Consider the following 19,476-nt stretch of genomic DNA (forward strand, 5'->3'; position numbering starts at 1 on the left):
CGGCCTCTGAAAAACAGTCAGAGTGAAGCCTCTTCGACGTGGAGTCCGCACATCTTGTTTGTCTGACAGCGGGTCACGTGCTCTTCTCAGACCAGCTTCCGTGTTGACAGGGGCTTTGTTGCTGCTGCCGCGCGCTCGCTCGCTCGCTCTGCGTTGAGTTTCTGAGGAGGATGCGGCGGGGTCATGGCTTTTCTTAAGACGCCAGAGCGGACCAAAGAAAGGTCGGTGTGCCGCTCTTAGCTTTCTCTGTTAGCGTGCTGCCGTTTTTTCCCCGGGAGCTCCGTAACGTGGCGTTATCTTTTAAGTCGCAGCTGCGCGTTTAAAGCGGCGGGGTGTTTGCTTTCACTGCGGCTGATTGTCATGTTTCCCGGCTGGGCCAGTCGGCTAATGAGAGCTGCTCTCGGACAGCTGTGGTTCCTCCGTTCCTGAAGTCACGGAGCTGCTGTCCGCGGCTTGAGCCAGAGCCAGCCAGGGCACAAGAACCCAGGACAGCTGCTTTGTCTCAGCGCCAAGGAAAAACACGCACAAACAAAAACAACACAAGCGCTACGTGGTTTTGCACCGTGTTCTATATTTATCCGAGCAGTAATCTCATGCAGGCTCGGCTTGACCTCTCTGATATGAGCTGAGGGTCACTGTGCTGTTTGACACCTGGAAGAGGGATTTTTCTAGCATTACTCGTCCGGGGCATGTTTTAGGAGATTGTTAAATGAGCAAAAGCTAGACAGACAACAATAGTCAAAACAGTAAACAAACAAACAACATGACGTCATGTTTTCCTCAGGTTAGCATGCCAAGTGAGGTGTTTACCAGTAAATGCTACAGGATACAACTTTAGACCCACCTAATGGCACCACTAGAAAAGGCCTCCGATGCTTTATTTTCTGTCTGGATTAAAGCTTTAAAATAAATTTTAGGCTCTTTGAAAAGTGTTGCTGGTAAATTACACACAATGACCTCGGTCCAAATCCTGATGGCCGCAGACAGAGTGACGGAAGCCCGGATGATTAGGAGAGGGAAGAGATGCGGCGGCAGATATCTTCATCGCGACGTTTACCGATATTAATATTGGCCGTTGTGCTAAAACATGGTGGTGGAGGCGTCATGCTGAGGTATGCTTCAGAGCATATTTATGCGTAAAAACGGCCCAGTCAAAGCCCAGACCTAAAATCCTGCTGACGATCTGCGACTAGAATCGAATGTTTCCGTTCAGAGACCGTCTCCGTCCAGTCCGACTGAGCTCAGTAGTTGTTTTGCAAATTAAGTTTGAGACTTTTGGAGAAATTCTGATTATCTGGTACCCTGTAGTTACTATCCCCAGCGTTATAATTCAGTTTCATGGTGCATGTGTATAGATCAGTCGTCTTAAAAGAGTTTCCTGATAGTGATGCTCTGTACGCGGCATGTGAGTGGAATTAGACGGTAAAGCCTCTGTGACTCTATTTGTTTTGTGTGACCTCACTGATCAAACAGCGTCTGGTAAATGGGTCTCCGTGTTCTGGAGGTAAAAAAAACAACAACAACAAACTGAACTGGGATGAGTCAAAGTGTTTTGAGATGTTTAGCAGTTGTTTCTTTAAAGTTGGTCCGCTGTTTGGTGAGGAAAGGTCTGAAAGTTCTGGTTAAGAGTCGACTGTCGTGGTGTTAGCCATCATTCAGCTGTAGATTCATCGTGGATATTTTACGTCATGAACATCTATGCAGAGTTTTTTTTATTAATTTTTTTTTATTAAAGCTGCATTCTTTCACCAAGCAGTGTTACTGATGCAGGCATCGGGTTGCTTTCAGTTCCGGCTCAAATGGGATGAGTCTATTGGAATCGCTGCGGAGAAAACCAGCCATTGGACACAATATCTTTAGGCTAAATGCCAATATACGATATTTATCTCGATATGCTTCTCTTTTTATGAAGTAATTATAAAAAAAGGCGTCTCAGAATCAAAGCTTTATCCCAGATGTCTCGCATGTAGAACAGCTGTAGATAAATATGAGAAACGGATAAAAAATAACTTACTGGAATACATAAAAGTATAATTAGAACGATAACGTCTCATCTCATATCTCTTTATTATTTTTTTAAATCTCCATATATTGCCCAGCCCCGCTCATAATGATAATTAACTTCACCATGGGTGTTTTTAGCTCTATTTGTGTGTCGCAAAAGTATTCACACCCCTGGTTTTATTCATTTTTTCCCCCCACAGTTTTTCGTTACAACCACAGACTTAAACCTATCGAACGCGTCTGGATTTTCTTAGACAGTTGAACCTTTATTTAGCTCCATCCATCTTCAAGATCAAATCTGACCAGCCAAAAAAAGCGTCCCCCACAGCGTGATGATGTCATCGCCGCCGTGTTTTACCGCAGCCAGGCCGTGTTCAGGGCTGATGTGCAGTGTTAGGTTTTCACACCCCCCCCCCCCCCCCCCCCCATTTTGCACGTAGGCCAAAAGCTCGTCGGCCTTGTTGGCCCAGACCTCCTTCCACTGCTTCCCTGTGATTGCGTCACCATAAAGGATTTGTGATTAGTGGAGGACAGACTAGTCAAAGATTTTTTTCTGTCACAATTACATTAAACCACTGAAGCACAATAGGGCCTCATGAGGGGTCTGCTGTGGATATGCTGGACTAACTGGATTATTTTAGTCATAATTTAATGGGTTTCTCTATGTGCCGATGTCTAATGCACTGTTTTTTTTTTTTTTTTTTTTTTTTTTTTTTAACAGGTTTTCTCTCCTCTTGCTGGATTTGGAGGAATATTACTTCGAGCAGCACACTGCTTACCACGTGACAAGCAGCTCAAGAAAGGAGAAGTAAGCGAGAGTACGAAGGGAAATTTTGAAACAAACTGTTAACATCTGCTTCACATCGCAGAATTACCTTTTTTTTTTTTGACTTTTTCCTAAAATAGGAAGGATGTGGGCTCAGATTTGTCACCTGTTTGTTTCATGTTGACTGGTGCTGCTGTTGGTTTAAAGTTTAAATCCCACATGGTTTAATTCTATAAGAAAAGGCTGAGCAAATGAAAGAAGGTTAAGATCAAGTATGATCAGGCAGAATCTAAATACAGTGAATCTGGGTTAAAGCTGAGCCTAATTGTGCTTTTAAGATGAATGGCATTTGCTTTAAAAGCTAACTGCATCAAACGACTTCAGGATGTATTTACAAGCACATAATCCACAGGCTGTTGGCCTCATTCTGGTTTAGACAACGTTCCAGCTGTGCTGTGGACATGATCACGTTATTCTGTTTGTAATTTTTTATAAAAAGCCGTAACAGAGATGTTTTTTCCTTCAGAAAAATCAGAGGTTCCTTCAAAGTTTGCTCCAGATCCATCATATTTGATCCAGAGAGTCTTACAGAGCCGATTATAAAGGTTGGTGTTGGTATTGTAAATGCATTTTATCTCTTCTTAATGTTGCAATATATACACGTTACGAGCCTGCAGACAGGTTTCACACTTTGGCAGATTGTTAAAACTTCTCCACAAGAGCCAAGAAAGCCATCCTGTGTTGGGTTTGTGAAAGCAAGAAAGTCAAGGTTGAAGTTTACACCCAGTAGCGAAACAGTTTAAATAAAGACTGACTTGATAACTCTGCACCATTCTCATAAAAATCAGTTTTTTTTCATGCCTTGCACTGATTAAGATAAGATCAACTTTAATGATCCCACAACGGGGAAATTTACGTGTCACAGCAGCAAAAAAGGCTTTGAATTGCTGTACCAGACCAGTTTTTACAGGGTATTCGAATTGTTCCTTGATGTTTGTGCAGATTCCTCTGCGAGACTGCCGGAAGATTGAGTTTGTGGAAAAGGAGAACAATCCTTTTAATGAGTGAGTGTGGTTTCATCTCTGAGCTGAACATTAAACAATGAATGTGTTGTTTTGTGCAACTGGTTTGCTTACTTTAAAGCACCTCTGCTTTGTGCTCTGTTTTGAAACACGATGGCCTACACCCAGTCTGCTACAAAACTCTTTAAAACTATTTTGTGGTTTGTTATTTTTTCCTTCTCAGCCCTAAGCCACCAGTCATCACAGTTTCATCTGAGCAGGTGAGATATTTTTCTTGGCCTGACATCCAGGACTGCACTTTGTTATTTAGTCTTAAGTGCTCCTCCCACTGAATGCCACTTAATTCATTTTCACTTTTTGTTTCAGGTCATTTTCATCAAAGAAAGCAACGTTATAGCGCCGTACAGAAATGAAAGAGTAAGTCAGCTGGAGAAGTGAAGTGGATAAACGCCTCTCAGTGGTTTTGTTCATGTTGTGGAAAAGTGTTGATCTCTGTGACAGCCGTAAAACTATCATGGTCTCAACTGATCATTAAGTAGGCTTTTAAATAAACAATACAGGTAAATCAGAAAGTAAAAGTCTTCTATATGATCGGAGAGGATACCATATTGCTTAAAGTATTCGCTCACCCATCCAAATAGTGAACATCGGGTGTTCCAGTCATTTCAATGACAACAGGTGTATAAAATCAAGCGCCAGGCTTTCACTGTTTCTACATTCAACATTTGTGACATAACGAGTCGCTCTGAAGAGCTCAGAGAACTCCAGCTAGGTTCTGTGAGAGGATGCCACCTGGGCAACAAGTCCAGCCGTGAAAGGTCCTCCCTTCTAAACATTTCACAGTAAACCGTTAGTGTTGAAACAAAGTAGAAGCGGCTGGGAAACGTCAGCCACTCAGCCATGGAGTGGTAGGCCATGTAAATCATTACATGCCTCCAAACTTCATGCAGCCCTCAGATTAGCTCAACAACAGTGCTTAGAGAGCTTCATTTAACAAGGTTCCATGGCTGAGCAGCTGCATCCAAGCCATACAACACCAAGTCCAAATCAAAGCGTTGGTGTAAAGTCCTCCGCCACGGGACTCCATAGCAGTAAAGGCGTGTTTCTTATGGAGTGACTAATCACACATCTCCATGTTGTCTGAGCAAACTTAAGTCTGAGTTATATAGTTGCCAGGAGAACGGTACTTGTCTGTCTGTAATGTGCTTAGTGTGAAGTCTGGTGTGGGGGTTCTGCTTTGGTGCTTCAGCTCACCAAGAGATTTTAGACAACTTCACGCTCCCACCTTTGTGGGAACAGTTTGAAGATGAATCCCTCCTCTCCCAACATGACTACACCAGAACACAAAGCAAGGTCCAGAAAGACATGGATGAAGTTGACTGGCCCGCACAAAGTCCTGCCCTCAACCTGATAGAACCAATGCGGGATGAATTAGAGCAGAGACTGAGAGCCAGGCCTTCTAGCCCAACATCAGTGTCTGACCTCATAAATATATTTCTGGAAGAATGGTCAAAAATCCCCATAAAGACGTTCCATAACCTTGTGGACAGCCTTCCCAGTAGAGCTGAAGCTGTTCCAGCTGCAAAGGGTGGACCAACGTCTTATTGAACCCTATGGATTAAGAATGGGAGGTCAGTTATGTTCATATGCCAGTCAAGGCAGGTGAGCAGATACTTCTGGCAATATGGTGTATATTACTGAACTTATGCTATGGCCACAGCCTCGTCAACATTTCTGTTTTAGTTTCTGTTTCCTGCTAGAGAAACCTCTGTATAACCTTAAAATAACGTGTCTTCTCACTTTGACAGGGATCAAAGAAACTGACCTTTGAGTTAGAAGGTTGGAGTAAAACAGAAGATGTGGTTCAGACATTACTGCAGGTATGTGGCTGTTTTAAAATGATCCGTACACAGGAACCATTGTAAATGACTCATCAGTTCAGTCAAACTGATTATTTCAGTCTTTAGCGTTTTGATGTGAAGCAAATCTAAAGAAAACTAACACAATCATACAATGCCATGCTATATCATTTATAAAGCACTATAAAAACAACAGCATCTCTCACCAAAGTACACTATTATCCAGCATAAAAGTCACATTAAGGCAGAAAATCTATAAAATGTATTGAAAATAGTGAGAATAACACTCCTCCTCTCGCCCAGTGAGTAATGTACCAGCCCAGCCTGCCACCCTGTACAGATAAGCAGGTGTAGACGATGGATGGATAAGACCAGTCAAATCAAATCTAACAAAGGAATAATAACTAATCATTTGCAGTCCACTTCTCACATTGGTTTGAAGCCAAGAGACGAGAGAACCTGTCTGATGGGTTCATACTGGAAACCAGATACCCTGATGAGCAAAGGGAGACGAGCTCAAAGCGGTCAAACAGGCACTCAGGGTGGTAAGACCAATGGATCTGCAGCGGAGGGTCAAATGAGGGCTTTGGTGTTTACCGCCTTCTCCGTTTTCATCACACAGGATGCATTCTTCCTTTCTTAAACATCACCAGAAGTAATATCAGTGGCCCTAAATAACTAATGCAACTTGGGTAACTTTTATTGCACTGCCTCTACATGTATTAAATCCAAACCTTCTTTAATATGTTATAAACATCTGCCTTACTCTGGTGGAACAGCTGGTGGGCTCATCCACGTCTCTCACCCTCCAACTTCACTGATGTTGAGAGAGGTTCTGTTGGATTTAGGTCAGGGAAGTGTTGATGACACTCAATGGTATCAGTCCCTTCATCCCCCAAGAACTACCTGCATCCTCCTACCGCAGTAGGCTGGTCATCATCATGTACCAGGAGGAACCCAGGAACCACTGCTCCAGTGAAGGGTCTAAGGGTTTCATCCCAACGCCTAACGTCAGTCAGGGTTCCATCGTTCATCCTGTACAGGTCTGTGCGTCCCTCCATGGATATGCCTCCCCAGACCAACACGGACCCACTGTGTTGCTGGCAGAATAATGTTCATCACTGCTTCTCCAGACCCTTTCACATCTGTCTCATGAGCTCAGAGTCAACCTGCTCTCACCAGTGAAAAGAACAAGGCGCCAGTGCTGAACCTGCCAGTTCCACTGTTCTCTGGCAAAAGCCAGTCAAGCTCCGCGGTGCCGAGTGGTGAGCAAAAGTCCTAGTAGAGGACGCCGGACCATCAGGCCACCCTCATCAAGTCTGTTTCTAATGGTCTTGGTCCGAGACGTTCACTCCAGAGGCCCTTAGATGTCTCTTTGTAGGGCTGCCTTGCATAAAGGAGCAGATACCAGTGCTGCTGATGGGTTAAGGACCTCTGACGGCCGTGTCCAGTACTTACAGAGTGACGGCCTCACTCCTGGAATCTCCTCCATGCTCTTGAGACCTTGTGCCAACAACACGTATTGATGCGGCGTCCATATTGAGTTAGACTGCTTGTTTAACCTCTGTAGGGTCCAGGTATCGCCTCATGCCTCCAGCACTGACACCAACCCTGGTCAGATACTAAACTACTGAAAAGCAGTCAAAGAATTAGGAGTGAAAAATGTCTGTGGCTTCCACCTGCAAAACTATTCCTGTTTTTGGGGTCGTCTCATTGTTGGTCCTTTAGTTCCCCTGTTGTTAGTTTTATTAATGCCGGAACGCTGATGAACAACGCCCTGTACTACTAACTTGATCAGATCAATATTACTGAAGTTTAATTGATATTCTGATTTAAATAGAGTTTCTTTAGTTGGTTTGAGCAGTGCATTTAATCTTCTCTTTGTGTCTGTTCCCTTTGGGTTTGTTACAATTCTGTCTTTTATTCTGCTTATTCTGGTAGCTCCATAGGGCTTCCTGTCTGGACAAACTAGGAGACCAGACTGCTATGGTAGGTTGATCATTACCCCATTTTTCTAAAGCCTGTCAGATAATGAAATGTTTAAAAGGAGCCTGTGTGACTCATCCTGTAGCCTATTTATTTGTCTTTAAGAAATAAATGCATATTCTTACATATCTACTTGTAAATTATCAGATTGCTGCTAATCTTCAGTCCCGACTGGCAAGGTCGTCATTTGATAAGAATTGGTAAGTAAATGTCCAAAATGAGTTTTGTCATATCCATTGCATCCACTTTTCACTTCATAAAGTAGCCAACAGTGCAGTCTAATAGTGGGAGAATATGACAATAGTCTGCTGTGAAGTTTTCAGAGTGTTGCAGAGGACCTTCACATGGAGTGTCCCGTAGAGATGGTGATGCCTCTGGTGTCCAATCCAGGCCACGTCTGCATTACAAACGAAAACCTTTACTTCCAGCCTCTTAACGGACATCCGGTGAGTCCAACGCCGCAGCGGCTGCTGGTAAAATGATGCCAGCAGGTCTTGTTGTTAATCAAACACGGTAACCTCGCGTCGTTTCTGCAGCATGTGATTCAAATCAAACTGAACGAGGTCAGGAGAATCTACAAAAGGCGACACGGTCTCAGACCTCTGGTGAGCAAAACTGGAAGGTTGCTCCACTTTTAACCCCACTGGTGTTTAACTTTCCCTCTAACTACTGAAAGGTTATTATGTATTCATGTATTTTGTTTAGGGACTGGAGGTTTTCTGCAGCGAGAATAACTTGTGCTCAGACATCTACCTGAAGTTTTACAGCCCAGCCGACCGAGATGAAATCTACTACTACATCGCCACGTTCCTGGGTAAGAAAACTCAGGAAAGCTTTGCTGTAGCAGAGCCAAGTGATAATCAGTGAGCAGAAACTGAAACTAGACAACCGTAGATAAAAATCTGCCAGCAGCTCAAGGACTCTTTGAGCCCGTGTTAATAATTGATGTACAGTGAATTTGAAACGTGCGCCCACTCTGGTTAAAATACCAGAAATCATTTCAAAGGTTTTTCCCCCTCTAGTATCAAAATAAACCAGAAAAACAATAAAAAAAATTAAAAGGCTTAAAAAAATCTTATTACATTGCTGAACTTTAATGGAAGCCCCTTTTTAAAAAAAATTTGATGCTCTGTTATTTTTGAGTTCCTATCTGCCAAAAATGATAATGAATCTCAAGAGTTTGAAAAAGGTTTATAGACATTTTTTTCACATTAACTAGAGATTTCCTCATGTTTCAATAGATCTGGGGAAGTTTAGCAGCAAATATTACCAAGAGCAGAGAAGGGATGGAGGTAGACTGCTGCCAAAGGAAATCTGTGCTGAAATCAAAAGATGCTTTAACTAAGTATTCATTTAGACAACCAGCTATTGCACCCCTTTTTTTTTTTTTAGAAGAACAAAAAATGGACAAATCCGCAGATTTGTTTGTTTCTCAGTTGAGTTGAAAAAATGTAGATTTAACGTTAAAGGGGGGGAAAGTTCGGAAACATTTGAAGTTCTAAGCTGTGCTAATACAGGCCCTGAAATTTTCCCTGTTTGATGTGTATCTCATCTTTTATTAAAGGTGCATAGTGCAAGTTTTGCAGTTATATATTCTTATTTTTCTTTCACATACAAGCCCTTCCAATTGCCCGATGTGAGTTACCTTCTCTTTACCGCAGTTGCCTCTTTAGGCTCCATTAGTCAGTTCACGAGAGAGCGATTCAGTTTGTATTCTCTATATAGTATAATATTTACAGCTTTCTTAGCTCAGAAGACGTTACACCTCTAAACAAAAGACCTGTGCTGTCGCAGCAGAAGATAATTTTCCTCTCCTCCCATGCACGTGCACAACAGTGGTGTCATTTCAACTTGTCGCCAGAGGGGGCAGACTTTGCAAAAACTCTACGCTCCTTTAGCAATCCCACACTGTGGTGGTTGTTTTCTTTTTTAAAAAAAAACAATTGTTAAAAGTGAACACTAACAAGATTAGCTTTACCAGGCCATACAAACTGTGCTGAAGTTGGAGAGTTTGTACAACTTGTATTTATAGTGGGAAAAACCCTCAGACTCAGGTGTCAGAAGTAGAACAATGCACCCTGTTATTAAAATGATGGATTGGTATGAGAGAACATAAATTTTTCAGATCACTGCTCACAAAGCCTCTTCTCATGCATTTCTTATAAAATACATTAAATGACCTGCTTTTTGAGCACACTTGGCATTAATTATTAAACATACAGATCCTATAACTTGAATTTTAAATGGTTATGTGGACATTGAGCCGTTCGGAAAACATAACCTACAAGTATAAAACTTTAACAGTACAGAGTTCATAATGGTATTAAATACATTTACACTTTTTTTTAAAATGATATGGAATAAGATTGAAGTTGCTCTTTCTGGATTTGAAATGAACAGAATTAAAAATTTGCTGCTTTCCATGACCACAGATCCCTTATTGTTGGTGTTAAAACTTTCAAATGAACCGTGTCTCGTTCTGTTTTCCTCTCTTTGGATCAGAGAACCACATCAAGGAGCACACAGCAGAGAGCTACATGTTGCAGTGGCAGCGCGGGCATCTCAGCAACTACGAGTATCTCCTCCATTTGAACAACCTGGCGGACCGCAGCTGCAATGACCTCTCTCAGTACCCTGTCTTCCCCTGGGTCATCGCAGACTACACCAGCTCGCAGTTAGGTGGGTCATTCTGACTGTCAACAGCGAAAATAGAGCTGGAAATGTGTGGAAAACTAAAGATTTCTAAAAGGTTCTTATTGAAGACTTTCTCTGCCAGACTTGACAAACGCAGACACCTTCAGAGACCTGAGCAAACCCATCGGAGCCCTGAATCAAGAGCGCCTCGACAGACTGCTGGTGAGACGTTTCCTCTGTTTTTAAGCTCTTGCTGTGTGGCGGGAGAACACTTTTGGTAACCTCTGGTTCTGTTCTCCCAGGCTCGCTACAGAGGCATGCCTGAGCCGCGCTTCATCTACGGGAGTCACTACTCCTCTCCAGGATACGTCATGTTTTACCTCGTCAGAGTCGGTGTGTTGCAGCCCTAAAGTCAGCTAAAAATCTTCACCTTTTGCATTTAATAACATGTATAACGAAAAAATATACAATCCTCGCTCCTTTAATTTTACCTGTTGGTAAACATAAAATCAGATTTATGGATTTTGATCATCTCTTTAGCTCCAGAGCACATGCTGTGTCTGCAGAATGGCCGATATGACCACGCCGACCGCATGTTCAACAGGTACGATGTTTCCAACTTTAAAAATGCAAAAAACAACAAAAAAAACATATATAGCTGTCAGTTTTTCTTACGTTAATTACGACTAAAATGCTATGTTCATCCAATTTTCCAAATCATTGCTTATTTGTAGCCTCTGTTTACTTTTGATCAATGTTCCAGTGGACAAGCTTGAACCAAGCTGGAAGACCAAAATGTTTTTGTTTCTTTGGATAGAATATTTACTTTGGTGCTTTTTATTTCCTACAGCATCAGTGAAACGTGGAAAAACTGCTTGGAGGGAGCGACAGACTTTAAAGAGGTAAAAGCTTGAAGTGTCCAGAACAACTTTTCTGGTGAGAACATCAAGGAACCTTGCCGAGCTAACAGGAGCTAGTTCTGCTACTACCATACACAGGCTGTTTTAAAACAGCGCCCCCTAGTGGATTACCATAAGGGACATGGAGTAAACATGGCATCAAAGCAGATAAACTGAGCATTTTTTAAATATATTCATTATTAATGATTTTTCAGTATTATGTTTCGTGCTTTGTATCTAAAATAAGCTCTGTACTGTAACCTGCAGATTGTCAGAAATACTGCAAAGACTTGTGGGTAAAAATAAATTTTTTAAAAATAACTCTTCAAAATTCATCTACCTGAACTTGGTGCTGTTGTACAACAACAGGAGCACATTTCTTTGTCTCCCGCATAGAAATGTGGTGCTGTCGCTGATATTCTGTGGTGTATGGTGGCGTCTCTAGTGATGTTAGTTTAGTCACAGGCCATGATCTGGTAACAAAAAGAGATGTGAATTCCACCAGACCTATATAATCAAATGATAGTTGGTTATAGTTCAAAGAGAGTCACGTGTTTTTAACAAGAAGATGTTTGGATGAACTGATTGTGTGAATGCCTTCCCCAAAACCCCGCTATACCTTTAGAGACGTTACGTTTACAATTTTAGAGCTTACCTAATCGAATGTTATAACATTATTATTTAACTGCTGAAAGTAGTTTAAAAAATAAATCACCTGAAAATAAAACTGACACTTATCCTGACTACTTCCAAGTTTAAGTGCTGCTGACATTTGAGAAGTCAGCAGCATGCGGACTTCATGCTCGTGCCTTTATGTCTGCCTCTGATCACTGCCTGGACTGTTGAGTGTAATGCAGAGATCTTCTTGCATTAGCAGTGGTCTCCTTCAGTATAATTTACCTAAATAAAAGATGGACTTAAACCCCATTTCTTTTTAATTCAGTGAATGTTGAATCTCTGAGAGTTTAGCACATAAAGACAATTGTGGTGAAGCTTTTCTTTCCCTTTAATTGCGTCAGACCTCACATTGTAATCAAAACTGCCTAACCAGAGGTAAAGTCCCAGACCAGCCCACACCATCACTTTGTCTTAACATCGGTCTTAAGAACCACAACACAAAATATCACATTTTAATGAGAAGTTTAATCTTTTTAATTATTAGAAAATGTGAAACCAGTTATTTAGAAACCTCACACAATGAGGAAATAGAAACATGAAATGTTCTTGTACCATTAAAAAGAACTTAAATGTTTTAATAAACATTTGCTCCATTGTCTTTGACACTTGGATAAAAGGTTTAAGCATCTTAATACAGCTTGGACAAGTGTGTTATATCCATGTTGTCATGTCTGTGTCCTTGGTATTGCAGCTGATCCCAGAGTTTTATGGGAATGACTCCAGCTTCCTGGAAAACAGACTGAATCTTGATCTGGGCAGACGGCAGAACGGGACCTCAGTTGGTGACGTTCTCCTTCCTCCGTGGGCCTCGGGTACGCTTCCTTTGAACGTCTCTCTGTTTATCCCAGGCAAACTTTCTGAAACGCACTTCCTTCGGCATCTGGAAAAGCCTGGAGTTTGATTTAGGAATTTTCTAGATCTGGATAACTACAGGAAAATTATTTTATTTAGTAATTTCACCTTTATGTAACCAGGCGAGACAACTTGTTCTCATTTGAGATGTTGACCTTAGTCCAAAAAGTCCAAACAGAACATTAGATCCAGGAATTTTTTTATTTTCCTGACTTTACTCCGCCTGACCACGGTAGAAATATCTGATTCTGAACTGTATTGTAGTTTTTATGTATTCTGGTAAACTGGTTTAAAGAGACCTATAACTCTGACTCTTGAGTCTGGATAAAATAAGGAAAATAAGGAATTTTGACAGGAAAATGTGTATAAACCCCCTTGTTAAGTAATGAAGACAGATTTTCAGCAAGCTTGTTAACTCCTGTTTGTTCCTATCCTCCAGATGCCAGTGATTTTCTTAAAAAGCAAAAGATGGCTCTGGAGAGTCAGTTTGTCTCGGAGCACCTTCATGAATGGATCGACCTGGTGTTCGGCTTCAAACAGAGGGGCGGTGAAGCTGTGGCAGCCCAGAACGGTAACACAGCCACTGTTTTAAACTCGCTTTAAACCCAAAACTGTGCAGAAGGCTTTATGTTTTTCTTTATTTTGTTCTTTTAGTGTTCCACCCGTTGACCTATGAAGGTGGCATCGACTGTGACAGGTGTCAAAGAAAACCTCTCCAGAGTGATTCAGTATCCCCGAATCATTCTGCGGGAGGATCACTAACCGTTCTCCTTCGTCTGTGTTGGAAGCATCGAGGACACAGACCAGAGGATAGCCATGCTGACGCAGATCCTGGAGTTTGGCCAGACACCCAAGCAGCTCTTCACCACCCCCCACCCTCAGAGGATCACACCCAGGTTTCAGAACATCACACGGAGCTCCAGCGTCAACTCGACTGCCGGTGAGCTGTCCCCAGGTGAGGACGCTGTAGACGGCGATACTGACACCTCCAGATGGCTGAGCTTTAACTGTGTTCTTGTAATAATCACTAACATTATCTACGCCTTCTGTTCCTTTAACAATGCTTCAACAAAGCGTTCAAATTCTTTAAATAAAAACGCCTTACATAAGCAACGTTCATAGACTGATTGTCCAATTAAAGCCTTGTTGCAATCACAAGCAAACGATGTCGTCCATGATTGTAAAGTGCAAGAAAAAAAAGTTAGATGGTTTTTCAAATATTTCGCAAATAAAAATCTGAAAGTGTGGCTATGGGTTCATCTTTGAGACTCTTCTTTACAAAATATTTCAAACTAACTCTGATAAGATGGAGGACTTTTTGACGGAAGTTATAAGCTCTTCTCCACTGACATTAAGTCTGGACTTAAAACTACTGTTTTTGGACAGCGATACGATATTTGCCATTATCACGAATTCTATTATAATACAATACAATTTCAATTAAATTCAATTCACATTTTTGCTATCGTTATTATGCAATACCACCTGCTCATCTCACACTATTATTTACATTAATATCATCTCATAAAAATAGTACGATTTGACCATTTTGTTTCTAAGCTCTTACAGGTCTCAGATATTTAAATCAAAAACAGTATTGTTCTAATTTTAAAGTAGTAATAATAATAAATCCCCTGTTCACTATAGTATCATGCCTTGTGAATTTCAACTTAAAGGTGTGTCTTAAAAATTATGATATGGATCAGTATTTTCCTTCAATCTAATTGGATCATGAATCATTTAATCCATATGTCAATGTGGATCGAAGTATCGTTACACTTACTATTTACCTTCATAACTTTCCTAAAGAAAAAATATTCCCACCATGTTTCATGGGCACATTGTGTTCAGGGTTATGTGCAGAGTTAGTTTTTACCACATAATCTGTTTTCCACCCAGGCCAAATTCTTCTACTTTGGTCTCTTCTGAGACGTTAACGTTTCTTTAGTTGCAGTTTGTAGCAAACTGGACTTCTTACGGCTTATTTAGTTTATTTTGGGTTATCAGAGTAAAGGGACCTTACTACGTAGCCACTCTTTTAAGATCAAATGTTTTGGAAAACCATGCACCTTTTTTTTTGGACTGCACAATTATATGCAATGTTGTGTTGGTCTGTCACATAAAATCTAATGAAATATTTTCAAATTGTAATGAGATGAAATGTAAGTAAGTTCAATTGATGTGAATACTTTTTCAAAGCACCGTGTGGTAGGTCTGTGTGTGTTCGGCCTATAAAGAGCCTTGTGCTGTTTCAGTCTCTCTGTGCGAGGACTCGTCCTTTGAAGACCTGACTGAGGAAAGCAGGAAGATGGCCTGGGCAAACATGGGAAGCCTGAAACGGATCTCCAGCCACAAAATCCATAAAGAGTGAGTCAGCAACAGCACTAAAAAGGCAGAAAGCTAATGCTGGGGAGCACAGAACTGAAAGCTTCGTTTCAACCATGGCAAACAGGAAGTGCATACTAAGCAATAACATAGCATCTGCGTTGAAATTTAAAAAACATTTTTGTGACGAAGACAACAACGTTTATCAAAAGGTTTGATCTGTGGAGCACGTTTAGTTATCATTGAAATCAGTCTCCTAAACATGTAGCTGGCTCAGCTGCAGCATGACTTGACGCTCTTTTTTTTTTATTTAGGCGTTTACTCGTTCTGTAGCTAATGCTGTCTGTTAAATGTCCAGGGCCGTGACGGGCATTGCTGTGACCCGAGACGGAGCTTCTATCTTCTCTACATCCCAAGGTCTGGAAAAAAACCTTCATTAATACGGCATGTTGTTTGTACGAAAAGCAGCTCTCTCCTAAACAAATGCCCAATTTCTGTTACACCTAAAATGGTGTGGTATTGTTGTTTAAACTTGATATATGCGTCTTTACTTCAGACTCCACACTTAAAATGTTTTCCAAAGAGCTGAAGGACTTCCAGAGGAGCGTTTCCTTCTCCAACATGGTAGCTGGATTTCCCCTCAGCCTGTTTACCTTTTGTGAAACGGTCCAGCGCGGTGAACGGCTAACCTCTCCACTGTTTTTCAGGCCTTATCGTCATGCTTGATGCTTGCCGATGGTAAGACTGTGCTGTGCTCTTCATGGGACAACAATGTGTAAGTAGTGACAGAGAGCCCCCAACCAGCTGTATTCACTTTTTATGGGTTCTCGCTGACCTCCACTCCCCTCCATGGCAGCTATTTCTACTCCATCCCATACGGCCGGCGCCAGGACACGCTGATGGGTCACGACGACGCAGTCAGCGAGATGTGCTGGTTTGATGACAGACTCTATACAGCGTCCTGGGATTCCACTGTTAAGGTACAGATGAGTGCATCCTTTAAATTGCTTCCCTATTTTGGGTTTCAGACTTCATAATTGAAAGGAGACAAAATACGGTCATTTTATCAGCAATCCAGTATTTTTAAAACACTGAAAAGCTTAAAGTGTCTGCGTTCTGGTAAGCATTCATTGATGGTGCAGCATCCTTCAGTTATCGGGCGCAAAGTCGATCTTCATATTTATTAAACCAAGTTAAAGCTGAAATGTAAAACATTTGCTAAGAAAAGGTGGTTCAGTAACTTGCAGAACAAGCTTTACTGGATTTCCTGTAGGACTCTGTGTCTCACATCTTTGTAGAGGATTTCCAGGATTGCTTCGCTTCATTGCAAACCTTCACCTGTGTGGCTCTTTTAGGGCCCCATCATAGAGTTTCCTGCTCGTATAGAGGTGGTCCCACCTGCTGATGACCATTAATTAGGCGCTTCAATTAGCACGACCTGCCAGCACCCTGCTGCTTGTAATGCATAACAAGTCTAACTTCATTACGTGTGAAGAGAAACTAACTTGTTGCTGAAAGACTACAGTCTTGTTTGTCTGCTGCTTAATTAGCATCGGACACATTCCTGTAGAAGAAGCAACGATGCTGATTGGTCTTTTTTCTGCTGTCTGACTTGTTGTTGGACAGCCGCTGTCGTGATCAGCAGTAGTTTATCGTGGTATTTATCTTGCAGGTATGGCAGTGTTCCTCTGCCGACCAATCCAGCCACAAAAGATCCAAGTTTGAGTTGCTGGCCGAGTTGGAGCATGATGCTGGGGTGAGTGGCGCCCTGCTAGTGTTGGCTTACAAATGATCTGGGAAGTTTTACCGTACATCTGCATCAGTTTATGTAAACCTTTAGGAATTATGTGTTCTATGGACATAAATTAATATTTTATTTTTCTAACATTTTTTGATGATTTTATTTGTCCTAGAATGTTTTATGCTTTTTAGCTTGAACAAATGCGCGTTGCAGGACTGTGACCTAAACAGCATTTACTTGACAGTAATAAGCCTGGTTTCCCCTGTGTGATGTTTTACGTCCAGGTAAACACGGTCAGTCTGAACCCCGCTGGAACCCTGCTGGTTTCTGGCTGTAAAGACGGGACCGTCACCATCTGGGACACCAGCAGCTACCAAACCCTGCAGCAGGTCCACTGCCATGCGGGAACCATTCACCGCTCAGCCTTCAGTCCTGGTGTGTGTCCCTTTCTGTGGAGATCAATGAAAGCAGCCATATGATTGAACCTTCACATGATGAATACCTTTGATCAAATCTGCACTTTACTGCATTCCTCAAACCTCTTCAATTTCCCCATAATGGCTGATTTATCAATACTGTGGCCACTGTTTCTAAGTGAAGATGGGAACTTTTCCTCAAAAATAGTTTTTGTCGGACCTTTGGAGCAGATTTAGTATTCATCCCTCCTGAAGCTGAAGCTTTAATACTGAAACTTGACATGTCTTTGAGATTGCTAGACAACCTTCCTCTTCGATACCCAGACTTTTCAAACATGCTTCTAACTCCTCAAACGTTGATCATAAAGCAGGTCATGTACTTCTGTACCGTGGGAGATAAATCTCAAAGACGTCTCTGATTGCTACCTCCCCAGATAGCAGACACGTTCTCAGTGTTGGAGACGACTCCTGTATGAAGGTTCTAGACGTTCAGACAGGAATGGTGATCTCATCTGTGAAGGCTGAGGAGAAGCAGAGGTAAGAAACCCAAGATAATAAACCTTGCCTCATCTTAGCAAAAAGCCCCGTGGAGGGAAGTGCAAAGATTTGGAAGCTGGTGCTCCGGGCAGATTAGAGCAGAATGCTGTTTGGTTTAAGTCTTTTCAAATCCAGACATAAAGCCCGCCTCTTCAAGACTGCAAACTCCCTTTGATTGCTTTGTTTCATAAAACTTATTTGATGTTTTTTTTTTAAATCTGCATATATTGTATTTTTTTGAAAAATCTAACTTATTATTATTATTATTATTATTATTATTATTATTATTATTACTACTACTACTACTACTCCACAGACAACCTACCCAAATTGAAACAAGGCAGCATCATGCTTTTGGGAGGAGTTTTTCTCTGGGGGAACAGGGAAGTCAGTACGTGTTGATGGATTCAGGGTGATCCTGAAAAAAGAGAACCTGTTTAAGACTAAAAAAGACTTGAATTTGGTACAGCAGTCTAACTTCCAACAGGATATCAACCCTAAACATAACAAGGCCCAGCTTCAGTGGAATGTTTTGGATCAAATCATATTCATGGCTCAGTCAAAGTCCATCCATACCTAAATCTTGTTGAGAATATAAGATGAGATGTTAAGTCATTGTGCGGTCTGACTGGGGTTGAGCTATTTTGCATAGAAGAATAGAAAAAATGTGCTAACCATGTATTTGCCCTCCACTTTGCAGATGTTTCTGCTGGGATGGCAGCTCTGTGTTGTGTGGAGGACAGTCAGGCAGCCTTCTCTTGTGGGACCTGCTCAGCAATACAGTCATCCGCAGAATCCCTGCACACTCAGGTAAAACTCGTCTTCACGCATGTAACCACAACTTCAAGCCCCTTTAAGGCTGAACAGGAAAAAAAAAGTTCCACCCTGACTCACTGCTGTCAAATAAAATAAAAATAGACTCTTTTAAAAATAGAATCTTTTTCTTTTTTCTTTTTTTTGACTCCATACAATGAGCTGATAATGTGTAGAAATGAAGCTTAGTAAGAGTTGAACGGTTTTCCAGGTGCGGTCACAGCCATGTGGATGAACGAGCTGTGCAACACGGTGATCACCGGAGGAGAGGACAAACAGATCATGTTCTGGAGGCTGCAGAGTTAAAGGTCTCTCTCTGCAGCGACACAGACCAGAACATCCAGTGCAATAGACAGGCCCTGCATCCTCGTGATCATGTGACCCACAACTGCCTGATAAAGAACAGAGACTCATGAGACAGCTGGGATAAACTCAGAACGTACCCCTACATAATGTCAGTCGTTGTTGTATATCTAGGTACAAGAATATCTAAATGCAGTGTTTGCTTGAAAGCAGGAAGCTAAAACAATGAAATTGCCTTATTTTCCATTCTGCTTTTAGCCTGTGTTTATGCATAATGTGTGCATTTTATTTTTTGCCTTGTATCGTCATTTTGAGGAGCAGCTGTAAACCCAAGGAGAGAACTTTGTATATCTGATGGCATGTATGGTATTTTTTTTAATCTTCTCAACAATAATGTTTCTAATTTAAGTGCTTTATGGGCATTTTATTCTTTAAAGTGAACCCATTGTGTCTCAGTCCTTTTTGTTGCTCAGGTGCTGCTACAGAAACACCAAGTTACCTTTTAAAAGTCGTGTTGTCCAGTTGTTGTTGTTTTCTCAGTTCAACTGAAAGATCAAAAGAAGCAGAACCTCCTTTGGGTACTTTCATTAATTTATCGTATGCATCCACACAAACCGTCAATGAACAAATGAATGAAAACT

The 19,476-nt window shown here is 41.5% G+C and overlaps 1 protein-coding gene across 1 annotated transcript; it reads left to right on the forward strand.

Moving 5' to 3' along the window:
* Positions 1-85: 85 nt before the first annotated feature.
* Positions 86-19,407, forward strand: nsmaf (neutral sphingomyelinase (N-SMase) activation associated factor). The gene is made up of 31 exons (XM_012875681.3): positions 86-221; positions 2,726-2,812; positions 3,297-3,375; positions 3,773-3,834; positions 4,016-4,052; positions 4,159-4,209; positions 5,601-5,672; positions 7,593-7,640; positions 7,785-7,837; positions 7,954-8,083; positions 8,174-8,242; positions 8,343-8,451; positions 10,140-10,316; positions 10,414-10,493; positions 10,574-10,664; positions 10,812-10,875; positions 11,122-11,173; positions 12,540-12,660; positions 13,140-13,271; positions 13,355-13,397; positions 13,489-13,655; positions 14,956-15,067; positions 15,384-15,442; positions 15,582-15,649; positions 15,733-15,800; positions 15,882-16,005; positions 16,698-16,781; positions 17,051-17,201; positions 17,617-17,719; positions 18,420-18,529; positions 18,744-19,407. Exons 1-31 carry the CDS (start codon positions 184-186, stop codon positions 18,836-18,838), a joined length of 2,736 nt encoding a protein of 911 aa, XP_012731135.2. The 5' UTR covers positions 86-183; the 3' UTR covers positions 18,839-19,407.
* Positions 19,408-19,476: the final 69 nt, after the last annotated feature.

This window comes from Fundulus heteroclitus, chromosome 21 (genome assembly GCF_011125445.2).
Source record: "Fundulus heteroclitus isolate FHET01 chromosome 21, MU-UCD_Fhet_4.1, whole genome shotgun sequence".
NCBI lineage: Eukaryota > Metazoa > Chordata > Actinopteri > Cyprinodontiformes > Fundulidae > Fundulus > Fundulus heteroclitus.